This window comes from Girardinichthys multiradiatus, chromosome 12, assembly GCF_021462225.1.
Source record: "Girardinichthys multiradiatus isolate DD_20200921_A chromosome 12, DD_fGirMul_XY1, whole genome shotgun sequence".
NCBI classification, from domain to species: domain Eukaryota; kingdom Metazoa; phylum Chordata; class Actinopteri; order Cyprinodontiformes; family Goodeidae; genus Girardinichthys; species Girardinichthys multiradiatus.
Genome location: NC_061805.1, coordinates 24,492,904 through 24,507,372, shown reverse-complemented (window position 1 = coordinate 24,507,372; position 14,469 = coordinate 24,492,904). Strand labels below are relative to the sequence as shown.

Sequence of the window (14,469 nt, the reverse complement as noted above, 5' to 3'; positions counted from 1 at the left end):
CTCTGTCTGCTACAGGTTAATCTTAAACAGGCTGGTTTTTCTCTAGCAATGACCTTTTAGATGACCAGAGCGTCCTTACTCTGGATTTGAACCCCAGATGAGATGCTTAAAGAAAATTACTAAGCGACACAAGTCGAAAGGTGCTTTGATATAATAAAGTGAAATCTTAGACAAAATTAGACAAATGTATCAAAGCATACGAAAAATCCAAAAGGGCAATCTGTCCCGTCTGACTCAATTAGGACAGGCTTCTTGATGGGTTCTGAGGTTCTGTTGTCACAAGGGATTGATCAGCCAGTTAGACACAGACTTGGAGTATAGCAAATAAATTATTATTTTTATTATTAAATAATTTTTTGTAAACCACATTCTTCAGACAAGAGAGGGACCAAAAAGTTAACAATAATGTTTAGTAGCAAACATCCAGTCTCATGACATAAAGTTTTAAACATTTTAACCACTCTATTGAACAAAACACAGGTCCACATTCAATGTTTAACACCCATTTCAATTAGATCTAAAGGCATCTTGTGGCATCTAAGTAAAGGCTCATATTTTACACGAGTTTCAGTGTGGTGGGTAATTGTGAACACAGTCACATCCTCATTTACTGTAAGAAATGTGCACACACTGATGCAACCACATTGTCTACCTTTGTATAACTTATTTCATTCAGTTGACGTTTACAGGTTATAGGTCACATTAAAGTAGAAAATGTCTGAAGTGATTTATCCTGGTCTCATTTTCACATCACAAAACCTGGCATTCTAATATGGAAGCAAATCGTTACCATATTTCAAATGAAAAAGCATTTTCAGAAATGCTTTTTCATTTTAAGAATGTGGCTGCAGTGTTTGACTCATAAATGAAATTAGTAATCAATAATCCTATTTGCATTTTAATTTTCTTCTTCAAGACTGCTCATTCTTTCACTTAATTAAAATGAAAAAGACATTTGAGATTTATTTTTCAAAATGTTCCCCAGCAAATAGATACCAAAATTCAATTTGAAATGTAAAATTTGAAAATGAAAAAGCTTTTCCAGAAATGCTTTTTCATTTTAAGAATGTGGCTGCATTATTTGACCCATAAATAAAATTAGTAATCAATCATCCTATTTGCATTTTCTTCTTCACGACTGCACATTTTATGCCACAATCAAAAAGAAAACAAAGCAGACATTGCTTTTTCGTTTTTGTGGTCTGCCCGTAAAGTACTGCCCAGAACTCGAAAACGAAAAAGCATTCCGAGCGGCGCCCGCAGCAGAGTGACGTCAGCAGCCGCTCTTCCTCAGCTCCCTCCTGACCGAGCTACCCATCTTGTTCGGTAGGGGGCGCTGTGCACATCTGCATTGCATTACATTGCAAACGTGCCGAGAAATTGATTGAATTGCAGCAGAGCCGAGCTCAATTTGTGGCAGTGGCAGGCAGAACTGGTAGTTCCGGTGGCAGCCTTATGGCCTGGGACATCCAGCATGTTTTTAAGCATTTATTTATAATTTTCTGTGAGTGACAATTCAGAATAGCTGCTCTATAATAAACCGGCTGTTTGTGCAATAAATCTTCGTCATCCTTTCAACACGTCACACATACACATAGTGCTATTTTCAGCATTGGCATCACTTCCAGTGGCAGCTCCACAGACACTATTAACAATAATGACAACCCATTTGCCGATAATCAGCATTAGCTTCCATAAAAACAGCGGCAACCGCATTGGCAAGTTTTACGGCCGGTCTGGCACCTTCTGGCATCCTCGCGGAATCCCCTGCCACCTGCCACCGGAACTACCAGTTCTGCCTGCCACTGCCGCAAATTGAGCTCGGCGCTGTTACCTTTACATAATGATTTCATTATTGATTATTATTTAATAAACAGCTTTAGACCCATAACATAAGGTGATTGTATTTACTTGACATGGAAAATAAATAGCACTATGTGTATGTGTGACGTGTTGAAAGGATGACGAAGATTTATTGCACAAACTGCCGGTTTATTATAGAGCAGCTATTCTGAATTGTCACTCACAGAAAATTATAAATAAATGCTTAAAAACATGCTGGATGTCCCAGGCCATAAGGCTGCCACCGGAACTACCAGTTCTGCCTGCCACTGCCACAAATTGAGCTCGGCTCTGCTGCAATTCAATCAATTTCTCGGCACGTTTGCAATGTAATGCAATGCAGATGTGCACAGCGCCCCCTACCGAACAAGATGGGTAGCTCGGTCAGGAGGGAGCTGAGGAAGAGCGGCTGCTGACGTCACTCTGCTGCGGGCGCCGCTCGGAATGCTTTTTCGTTTTCGAGTTCTGGGCAGTACTTTACGGGCAGACCACGAAAACGAAAAAGCAATGTCTGCTTTGTTTTCTTTTTGATTATGGCATAAAATGTGCAGTCGTGAAGAAGAAAATGCAAATAGGATGATTGATTACTAATTTTATTTATGGGTCAAATAATGCAGCCACATTCTTAAAATGAAAAAGCATTTCTGGAAAAGCTTTTTCATTTTCAAATTTTACATTTCAAATTGAATTTTGGTATCTATTTGCTGGGGAACATTTTGAAAAATAAATCTCAAATGTCTTTTTCATTTTAATTAAGTGAAAGAATGAGCAGTCTTGAAGAAGAAAATTAAAATGCAAATAGGATTATTGATAACTAATTTCATTTATGAGTCAAACAATGCAGCCACACTCTTAAAATGAAAAAGCATTTCTGAAAATGCTTTTTCATTTGAAATATGGTAACGATTTGCTTCCATATTCTAACAGGGCGGTGTAGTTGTTTGTATTCACAGTAAGCTCCATTGTAGATTAATTGCAGGGGGGGGGGGAATGTTAAAAGCAGAAAAAAAGATTCTTTCTGCGTTTAATAAAGAAAGACTGCAACCTGGATTTTGCACATAAAATAAGGAATTGGGACACAGTATTACAATCATCAAAGCAATGTTTTATTGTAGTACTCATAGTTGCTCAGACACATGTATATACAAATACAGATCATTTTCCTGTCAAATTTTCTTATCATTTTATATACTGTAAAAGAGCAGTTTGGAAATATTCCCCACTGACGGAAAAGCAGGAGTGAGGTTGAAAGGTGAGGGAGGAAGGACAGCAGCTGGGGGTTATACGAGCACAAGAAGAACAGAGGCAGGACATAAAACGAACAAGTGTTGTCATCAGCAAGAGGAGAGCTGAGAAGCTTTACCCTGCGCACAGAGCAAGGATCAATGATAGACTTCACCCCTCCAACAATCCAGTTCAGGATTTGGTAGGTGGGGTGCTCTAATCCTTGAACTGTGCCTACAACCATCATCTACAGTAAGAAAAAGTGATTTAGAGGTTGTTAAAAAGAGAGAGAAAACTGAAGGGCCCTATGTACTCTCCATGAAGCCAGCAGCTGCTCTGTATACAAGCACAATGGCAAAGAGTGTCTTGAAAACAGATGGGTTAGAGGCTGAGGGGCTAAGGCATGGGAACGGTATTCGCTGCCAAACAGAGTCACTGCTTTGCTTTTCCTTCAGCGACAGAAAAGGAGACACACAAAAGTTCAAACTTAAAGTCTCACACTGAAAATGTCTACACCGATGTATCCAATCACAAACTCTTCCTACTGGGAGTAAAGGGAAAAATGAAAATGTTGAAGATGAACACCATGGATGCCTTCACAGAATGTCAGTTTTAGAAAAATAAAAGTAAAAGTTGCTTTTGAACTACAAAATGAAGCCCCAATCCCCTAAATCCCACCTCTAAATCTCCCAACAATGGCTTGTGGTATGTACATTTGTCATGTGTGAGTACACAGTCTGACAGCACTTGAATGGGGGATGCAAAAACACACAACATGAAAGTGATCAATAAATCTAATACATCAGAATGAAAAAAAAAAAAACAGCCAAAAAAAAAAAAAAATATTAAAAACCTTTGATTTTTTTATACATGTTATCAAGTTCATGCGCATGCCACATAATGAAACAGGTGATATTCTTCCACTGAAAAGCCAACAATCCACTCAAAAAATGCTTTCAAACCCTGAAGACAAAAAAAAAAGTACAAATAGGCCATCTATCAAGTCCCAAATGCTTCTTTTCTTAGGCAGGATCCTTCCATGAAGAGATGATGGCTGATTTAAAACATGTAATAGGTCAGGCTCTTGTTAGCTAATGTTCCAGCCTATACTGCACACTGTTGTGTGCAGCTCCCACAGGTTTACCCCTTTTGTTTGAACTCAAGAGTCTCTTTAGGCATTGAGGATTAAAGCACACACAATGCATTGTTTGAGAACAGTACACACTCCGCAAAACCCAGAGATAATACGGTATCTGCTTGTTTTTAGAAAAGACATAAGAACCAAATTAATACTTTAATATCAAACACTATATACATCGAGAAGTTTTCCTAATAATAATAATTATAATAATCATTATCATCATAACAATAATAATAATTATACAGTTTTAACAATGGATTATCGCTTTTTTTTTCTTCATTTGTCCTCCAGAAAGGTACAAAACAGATACTAACCTACCACTACATGTTGTATGGTTGTCTACCTCAGGATACACAGTATCCAGTATATAAGTTGATTCTCTTTTCCCAGGTTAAGGTTGTGTGCAGAATAAATCATGATAATGATAGAAAAAAAGACAATTAGTGTTGATAATCACAAGAGATTACAATTGAAGCTGTTTTTTGATTATAGTCTGCTGACAAGCGTCCATGTTGAATCTTACGCAGTGCTCATATTACTGTGGTGATATTCTGAAAATTAGTACCTCATTAAATGGCCTCGTCTCATATTACCTCTCGTAGCTGAGCTGCTATTCTGCTGTAATAGCGTTGTTACTGCAGTATATAAAGAAACAAATGGTTGAAGGCAAAGGTTGTTTTTCAGAAATGAAATGAAATGAAAAAATATATTAAAAAGTGGAGAAAAAAGACAGACAAAACAAAAATTTTAAAAAGCAAACCCAAAACAGTGCGTGCCTCTGAGGCTGAATGGTGCTAGACAGTATGTTTTTCATTGAATTCAACAGGTTTTGTTGTCCTGTAGTGTTGAATTGATTTTAGCTGTTTTTGTTCAAAACTGTTTTGTTAGGCACTAATCACAATTCTGTCAGCTATCTTTTATGTCTAAACCTGTGTGTATTTATGTGTGTGAGCATCTCTCCATTTAATTCTTTTCCATCTCCTTCACTTACTGGCTCTCTCAAACTACAAGGTCGTTGGTGCTTTAAAATCCCCCACAGTGAAAATCTACACTCCCGAGACCCCCCTGCCAAGCCTCCCACCATCTATTTTTAATACCAGAAATAACTCCCCTTGCTTCAACATGGGGTCCGTGTGCCTATCATTTTGAACTTCGTTAAGGAGTCACTTAAACCAGTAACAGTAGGGGCAGAAGCTGGGCACACAATTGCTCCTGTACCCCTGATTTGCTCTATTTCTTCCATTCTTCCAGTCACTCCAAGCCGTATACTAATTCGCCTCCAGCTTGCTACTCTAAAATGACGTTAGATTCAGTAGAGGTAACGGCATAGTTCAAGTTCAGGATGTGTAGTTTTGTTAAAAAGTTATAAGTGCTGATCATGTCTTTATTTAGCATAAATCCACATTAGCTCAATCCAGAGGATGACTAATGGCTCGTCCAAGAAGGGCCAAGACCAAAGTGCGCTTCTAAAATATAAAATTAAAAAAACTTTAGCCTCAAAAACATCACAGCAGTTTAAACCACTGTAACCTTTGCACTAGGCAGATATGCAAACAGAAGACAATGATTATTAATGAAATAAGTATTTCCGGTCATAGTAACTGTCTAATATAAAAGTACAGTGGTGTAAAAAGTCAAAATATTATAGCAGTTTTAGTTGATGCTATTTTTATAGGTTTTTACAATGCATTACCTTCCTATCAGGTAGTAACTCCGCCTGGAAAATGTTTATATGTTCTAAATGTGTTTCACACAGGAAGGGGATCGTCTATTGCGTCTATTTCTCTTATTTCTCGAGAGGAGTGAATGCTGCAAGTCACTGACTGGATGCAATCTACTGGGTTTCCTTAGACAGAAAAACGTTTTATCCAATTTGTATAAATAACTGAATCTGACTGCACTGTTCAATGATTAGGATTAATTAGAATGTATGTACCTGACTTTTGTGAAGTGCCTTGAGACAACATGTGTTGTGAATTGGCGCTATATAAATAAACTGAATTGAATTGAATTATGAATAATAATCAGCTTCTTTGTAAATTATTGTCCAATGTAAACATGACAGGCTCATAAAACATTGTACACATAAACCGCTGTGACGCGTTTGGTGCTATTTTTTTAATAAATCCAATTTGGTTATGGCCCCTCTTAGGGTTTTTACACCGAACCGGTTTATTGGATAGCAGTGCACCTTCATCACCATTTATCTCTGCGCCCACTGCTGCATGCTCTTCCTCTGGCACAGATAAACTTGCTTATCCACTTTGAGCTGGACAACAGGTTAGAACTGTTTTCATCTAGAGCTGAGGGTGGGCCTATAGAAGCTCATAACCAATCAAAATGTTGCAAAAATGTTTCAAACTTTGCAGTTAGTTTAATTTCCAATCTGTCTAATTTAAGATAAAACACGGCACTTCAACATTACCAAAACGTTGGAATAGCAGTAGAAAGATACAAACTCCCTGTTTCAGACACTGCTTGTTTCTGTTGTTTAAAACAGCATTAATAAATTAAGATGGTGATATTAAGGCACCTATTTGCAGGAATAATTAGATACATATTGTGTAGGTAAACTGGTTCTCTGTGTTGTGATCCTTCACAAAAAGGCGTGGACATTTCCTGGATTAGACAATTATATTGGTGAAATGGTGTAGCTCTGAGTCATTGCTTGTGGAAAACTGAACCAGTTAAAAACCAGTTAGGAACTGGCAGTAGCATCAGCATTGTTAAACCCTTGAACCACTTTGGTGAAAAAACCCTTTCTGACTAGCCATTAGCTTCAGTCCCTGGGTCCAATTGATCTCGATTTATACACAATGTAGACACCCAAAGAGTTCTCTACTGTATGAAAGATATTATCTGATTATAATCTTTTACCAGAACCCATAATTTAAAAAATCCTGACCTACCTCTTTAGGGATAAGTTCGTAACTTTTTCAAGGAAGTGAAAAATGTTTCTTTAAAAAAAACCTCATTATGCAAACTCTGTCTTTTTGTGAAAGGAAGCTGATTATCGCAGGATCAATGAATTACTTTAAATTTAAGCGCAAACATAAACAGACTGCACCAACCTGCCTTGAAAGCAGTGGATGTTTTTTTTTTCTGTTTACACCAAGCGATCTCCACTAACTGGAGTAATGTATAAATCCTGATAATGCTTCACCAACTGCTGCAAAAATCTAAAAGTGATAAGCTTCTAACAGGTATTTAACTGAGCTATGATTATGTTAAAGAATACAAATAACAAAGTGTGGCACTGTGAGGTGAGAAATCTTTTTAAGCACCCTTCAAACATCTGCCATTGTTTAATCTGATCTAAAAACAAAACTGTCTGCATAGTTAAAAAGAATGTTTGATGAGTCAAATAACTTGATTGTTTAACAAAAAAAAAAAAAAAAAACACCACCCAGTTTAAGCTGTGAACCGTTTTTAACAATCAATAGCCAGGGAATAAATAGCTTTGGATGCAAATGTTTATGGGAGTGTCAATATTGACTAATGCTCAACTGGAACAGAGAAAACAATTGCGGCCCAGCTCAGTAAACATTGCACAAATGGCTGTGACTGCTGCCGTGAAATTGTGTTATCAAGTTTCAAAAGGTATTGATTCTCGATTTTAACAGCAGTTAACGAAGAGTCTGGAGAGAAAGTTTCAATTTAGTTTTGGCTTTGTAAATCTGAGTGAATAGAACCCTTTCAGAAATGGTTTATTGGCCATTTTATTGGGTTTGCCACAAAGAGGGAGTCGCCTGCTGATTTGAAAAGGATTTTCAGTCAGTCCTTCATCCAGAACAATCAACAACTCATCGTGGTCAGGAGAAACAGACCACCATCTTTAAAATCAAGAGATTGTAGATCAGTTTGTTGAGATGCATGTCAGATATTTTACATATTTCAAAATTCTGCCTACGTTAAACACTGAAATTCTAGTGATCTACGTCTATCTCTGGGTTAAGCCAGAGTTTCCAATAAAAAAACTCTGCTGAAGCTAATTTCTAGAAGGTTTCTTGAGAGGTCTCGGGGAAATTTTTTACTTCTGTTTGTTGTATGTACAATCATTTCTAAGACCTAGAATCTACAATGTTCCACTGCGTATACGACAATTGTCTAACACTGAAGTAACTCTACGGCTATTGGGTGATGTTTTTGTATGTGCTTTTGCAATGTTGTAATGGTGTGTGATGCAGTCTGTGTGTATGAACTATAAACTATATGTAATTATTTTTCATAGGTAAACATCAGTTCTGCAATGATATAAATATGATGTAGAGTGATGTTAAATGTAATGGGAAAATAAGAATCACTAAGTGTCAAAAAAATGGGATTTGGCATCTTAGTTGAAAGTTTCAGAGGGGGAACTCTTTCTCCCACTTCTAACATCAACTTTTTTAACTGACAGGAGAAAGACCACTTTTTCTTCTGAAAAAAAATAAAGGATATATTTTTTTCTGGAGAAGCCTGCTTTGTATGCCCAATTAAAAAAATGCAATCCACCAAAATCCCACCCACTACCCTGCAGCCTTGGGTAGAGTCAGGCCACGCTAGGTGTAAATGAACTCCAGCACAGAGGGAGGCGCTATAAAGTGAAGAGTCCCACTAGGGTGGCCAGCAGCGAAGCAAGCAGAAAACGTGTCTTCTGCAGACGTTGCGCGGCGTTCGTTTCACTTCGCGAAGGGGCAGCCGTTTCATGACTAGTTTCATCTAGAAGACAGAGAAAAAAGGTACAACATGAATGTATAGTACAGGCTGTTCTGTTATGATCATGAAACAAAGTAAAATATTAAATAATGTAATTTTAAGACTTTGCATATTTGCAGGCACATCTCAGTAATCGAACTACTCACTATTTGAAATATATTTATAGGAGACACAATAATATAATTCAAGCATTTCTTCATATTAATTATGATGATTTTGGCTTACAGCTAATTTATTCAGTTTTGAAAAAAAATAAAGTGGTACAAAAGACCAAAAAACAAGATTTTTTTTTAAAACAGAAATGTTGATGTACTAAGGAATATATCCATGTACTATACAATAATATGCACAGAATAATTACAGCATCAAAGCAGTGTTGTGAGGAGGTGGCTGTGGTGGTGAGGTGAATGGTCTTAGCTTCAAAATCCTCCTAAATCAACGGCTCTCCCTTTTGCTTGTGCAGATTTTTCTTACACAGTTTTTATGGGTTTGAATAGGTGTTGAGGAAGCCCAGGTTGCTTTGATTTGCAACCTAAGCCAGGTTTGTACTGCAGACATTAGCTCGTTTGCAGTACTGGGTTTCATGTCTCTAATCTTTCTCTTGACAATACCCTGTAGACCCTTGTCAGGGTTTAGGTCTGATGAGTTTCCTGGCCAAAAAAGCACACTGATACTATGGTAATTAAACTAGGTATTAGTACTTTTGGCATTGTAGGCAGGTGCCAAGTCCTGCTAAAAACTGAAATCAGCATCTTCATAATGCTTGTCAGCAGAAGGGAAGCGTGAAGTGCTTTAAAATTTCCTGGTAGATGGGTGTGCTGCGTCTGGACTTAAGAAAACACAGCAGATGACATGGCTCTGGAAACCATTGCTGTAAAAAAAAACAGACCTCCAGCAGCTTACTGCAAAAAAATATAACAGTTTTACCGCATGTCCTAGATATCTGGGTTTCAGTTATCTCTGTTGCTTGTGGACCTTTTTCTACCACACCTTTTCCGGGCATCCAACTTTCCATTAATATGCCCAGATATATCCCTTTTATTTTTATGACTTTTCCTCCTTGTGGAGAGTGTCACTCACTGTTTGCTTCACAGTTGTCAAATCAGCAGCCTTCTCTGAAATCTTGTAGGCCATAACATTTCTGTATAAAAATTTGTTTCATCTTGTGTAACGTTGTATAATTTTTTGAGAAACTGAATTATATATATATATATATATATATATATTATATATTATGTTTTCATTAGCTGTAAGCTAATGTAAAAGTAACATAAATAAAGACTTTAAAGGTATCCTTCTGTGTGTAATCCTTGTGACTTTCACTTTATAACTACAAAGAATTCCATGAGAGTCTAATTTGAGATTAATCTATTTTCAAAAAGTACTGGTTTTGCAACAATTTTCATATTCATGTCATGAAGTCTGAGTTGCCATTGGAACTTCAGTTGCTGTATAATGTTTCATCTCCCAGGTGAGCGGCCGCCTGTGTCTGTCCGGCAGTGACATCAGTATCTGTGTGCAGCCATGTGCCTGCTTCACTGTGGGAAAGGAGCTCAACCATGCACAGCACAAGGACAGATAGATGGACCAGACAATCAGACGTTTACATAACCACACAAATGTGTGTATGTAAGAGGAGTTGTAAGGACTGGATGGACAGATTAACAGCAGCAGAGGGGTGCATGTATAAATTCTACTGCTTTGGAGATTTTGAAAGAGAAATAAGCAAAAAGAAAAAAACAAGCTAGCTTCTGTTGATTAGAGGCAGCTTTTAAAGGATCCAAACAGGATAGTGAAATTGACAAGCATGCATAAATTAAGGCAGGCAACAAACCTGTCTATGCATTTAGACCTTTATTATCCTTCGTAGATTAAAATGTATATTTTTGTTAGCTTCACTTATTCCACACTATAGATTGTTTGACTTTTAGAACTTCTGAAATTTCAAGTTGTCACACTTGATGAAAAAGAAATGATAATATTAGGTTTCATATCAATAGATTAATCTAAATAAGAGCAATCATCTTTAATAAGAAATCATAAATGACATCCTTTAAACCTTCCAATACCTTTATACTAAAAGTGTAAATGTCTTATAATGCCCTCCTTAACGATCATGTATTTTGTTTTATCAGAAAGATATATTCTGAACCATAATTAGAAATAAATGCAAATAAAAGTTTAAAAAAAGTTACAATACCTTAAGTTAAGTTAGTGAAAATGTTGCCAAGTTTTTTTATATTGAGTTTTGACTTTCCTTTACCTTTTCTTATATGTCTACACTTTGTATTATATTTTTACAGTGATCTCTTTTTGTGTTGGTACAGGCCTTAGAGTAAATGGTTGCTGAGAATGAAAAGAAGGCCTGTGGCTGGTGGAGAGTGTTCCTCCCCGGTGACTGACTTGGGCTCATGTAAAACACATAACATGTTGTGCATTCTGAGCACAACAAATAATCAATGCTGAGTTGCAAAGCCAAACAGCAAGTCAATGCAGACTTAAGCAGACTGTTTGAATGTATACCTATACTATGCACATACAGATCAGGTAATGATTTTTGTTTTTTAACCCCAACCATATTAATTACAGTACTGAATTGACATATTGTATGTGGAATTTCAAACTAAAGACTAATGATAGCAGGCAAAACTCTGATTTTTATATATATATAGTTATATAGTTTTTATATTAATAAGGATCTAATGCTTTTCATTTACGGGTACATCTAAAAAAATTTGAATATCGTGAAAAAGTCCATTATATTTTATCACTCATTTCAGAAAGTGAAACTCATAATATACATTAGAACATTTCTTTCTTATGACTTACAGATTATGAAAACCCCTAAATCAGTGTCTCTGAATATTCGTACTCATACCCGTCGTCTTCCGCTTTATCAGGGACCGGGTCGTGGGGGCAGCAGACTCAGCAGAGAAGCCCAGACGTCCCTCTCCCCATTCACCTCCTCCAGCTCCTCTGGGGGGAGCCCAAGGCATTCCCAGGCCAGCCCAGAGATATAGTCCCTCCAGCGTGTCCTGGGCCGTCCTCTGGGCCTCCTTCTGGTGGGACGTGCCTGGAACACCTCCCGAGGAAGGTGTCCAGGAGGCATCCAGTATAGATGCCCGAGCCAACTCAACTGGCTCCTCTCGATGTGGAGGAGCAGCGGCTCTACTCCGAGCCCCTCCCGGATGGCCGAGCTCCTCACCCTATCTCTAAGGGAGGAAGCTCATTTCAGCTGCTTGTATCCAGGATCTCGTTCTTTTGGTCATGACCCAAAGTTCATGGCCATAGGTGAGGGTAGGAACGCAGACCGACGGTAAATCGAGAGCTTCGCTTTTCGGCTCAGCTCTCTCTTCACCACAGCGGACTGGCACAGTGCCCCCTTTACTGCAGCAGCTGCATCAATCCGTCTGTCGATCTCCCGCTCCATTCTTCCCACACTCATGAACAAGACCCCGATATACTTGAACTCCTCCACTTGAGGCAGGAACTCCCTTCCAACCTGAAAAGGACAAGCCACCCTTTTCCGGTCGAGAACCATGGCCTCGGACTTGGAGGAGCTGATCTTCATCCCAGCCGCTTCACACTCGGCTGCGAAGTGTCCCAGTGCATGCTGTAGGCCTTGGCTAGAGGGGGGCAGCAGGACCACGTCATCTGCAAAACGAAGAGACGAAATCCACTGGTCCCCAAACCAGACCCCCTCCGGCCCTTGGCTGCATCTAGAAACCCTGTCCATAAAAGTTGTGAACAGGACCGGTGACAAATGGCAGATTGTGGAAACTTCACACTGGACCTCCAGACTTCAGGGCTTTTAATTCCAAAAGAAATGCAAACTTTAATTTAATCTAAAAAGAAGACTTAGCTCTTTTTCTCCTTAGGGCAGGTAAGATGCTTCTGACGTCACTGGTTCAGGATAGGACTTGTCTGTGCATAGTGGCTCTTGGTGCACTGATTCCAGCCTCGGTCCACTCATTATGAAGCCACCCCAAATTCATCAATGGATTTTGCTTGACAATCTTCTCAAGGCTGTGGTTGTCTCTATTGCTAGTACACCTTACCACATTTTTTCTTTCCACTCAGCTTTCTATGAATATACTTGACACAACACTTTGTGAACAAACAACTTCTTTAGCAATTATCTTTCTTGGCTTACGCTCCTTGTGAAGGGTGTCAATAAGTGTTTTCTGAACATCTGTCCAGTCAGCAGTCTTCCCCATGATTGTGTAACCTACTGACCAAGACTGAGAGACCACTAAGAGGCTCGGGAAACCTTTGCAGGTGTGTTGAGTTAATTAGCCGATCAGGTTGTGACACAATGAGTTTCCAATATATAATATTTTCACAGTATTCAAATTTTTAAAAACACTGAATTTTTATAAGCAATAATTGTCAACATAACAAAAAAAGGCTTTGAATTGTTCACTGTATGTGTAATTAATCTATATAATATATAAGTTTCACTTTCTGAAATGAAAAATATTGAACTTTTTCACAATATTTAAATTTTTTGAGATGTAGGAGTAGGTAAGTATTTTATATATACATATTCAGTACTTGTCAGTACACGATGTACACAACTGTGCTTTCCTGTCTCTTAAAGTGGTCTTTAGCAACCCTTCTCAAGGCTTTCTGAATGTTTTTTAATGTCTTTCTTTGGATCTATTTTTACTCAGAGTTATGACTTGGCACAAAACTACAACCCATGGTCTCTGTGGTCATACAAAGGCTACGGAGTTCTAAAAGTTATAAAGTGTCAAGAGTGGCACAAATTAAATATTAAATAGATAAATTATTTGGAAATTATTTATGGAGACCATATATAAAATAACATTGGCAATAAATACATGTAACAAATACATGCACCCATGATTATGTAAATGATAAAATGTAAAATTCATACTTTTAAGTGATTGCATGCTAAATTCATATACTATTATTTCATTATTTATTAACTAAGCCCATGAAGAAAAACTCAACCTCTTATTGGTTACCCTGTAGATGTAGACCTTTTCAGACTAGAATGGAATAAGCCAGCCTACACACTTGTATAAGCTAAAATAAATTGATAATATGGAGCAGAATGTGACAATAAAATAATTATTTTATTTTATTATTAGATATGATGTTTCATAAATACACATGAAGATAGATAGATAGATAGATAGATAGATAGATAGATAGATAGATAGATAGATAGATAGATAGATAGATAGATAGATAGATAGATAGATAGATAGATAGATAGATAGATAGATAGATAGATAGATAGATAGATAGATAGATAGATAGATAGATAGATAGATAGATAGATAGATAGATAGATAGATAGATAGATAGATAGATAGATAGATAGATAGATAGATAGATAGATAGATAGATAGATTTATGAATTACATTTTTAAATAGGTGTATACTTAAAACAATTGATTTCTTTTTTTTTTTTTACTGGGTTGTGGAACTTCCGTATGGAGCTCCGAAACCAATAATTAAATAAATAGATACATGTCAAATCATTGCTTAAATGTGTCTATAACCATTGGGCAAACTGGACTGATTTTGTGATG

General features: G+C 37.4%; 1 protein-coding gene across 2 annotated transcripts in view; it reads right to left on the bottom strand.

The window, feature by feature from the left end:
* Window positions 1-2,926: 2,926 nt before the first annotated feature.
* The window catches only part of efna5b (ephrin-A5b), a 177,729-nt gene continuing 166,186 nt past the window's right edge, over window positions 2,927-14,469 (bottom strand). For both annotated transcript variants that reach the window (XM_047380183.1, XM_047380184.1), the window contains one exon: window positions 2,927-8,908. In XM_047380183.1, the coding sequence (XP_047236139.1) occupies window positions 8,784-8,908 (125 nt within the window). In that variant the 3' untranslated portion in view covers window positions 2,927-8,783. The remainder of the gene's footprint in view (window positions 8,909-14,469) is intronic.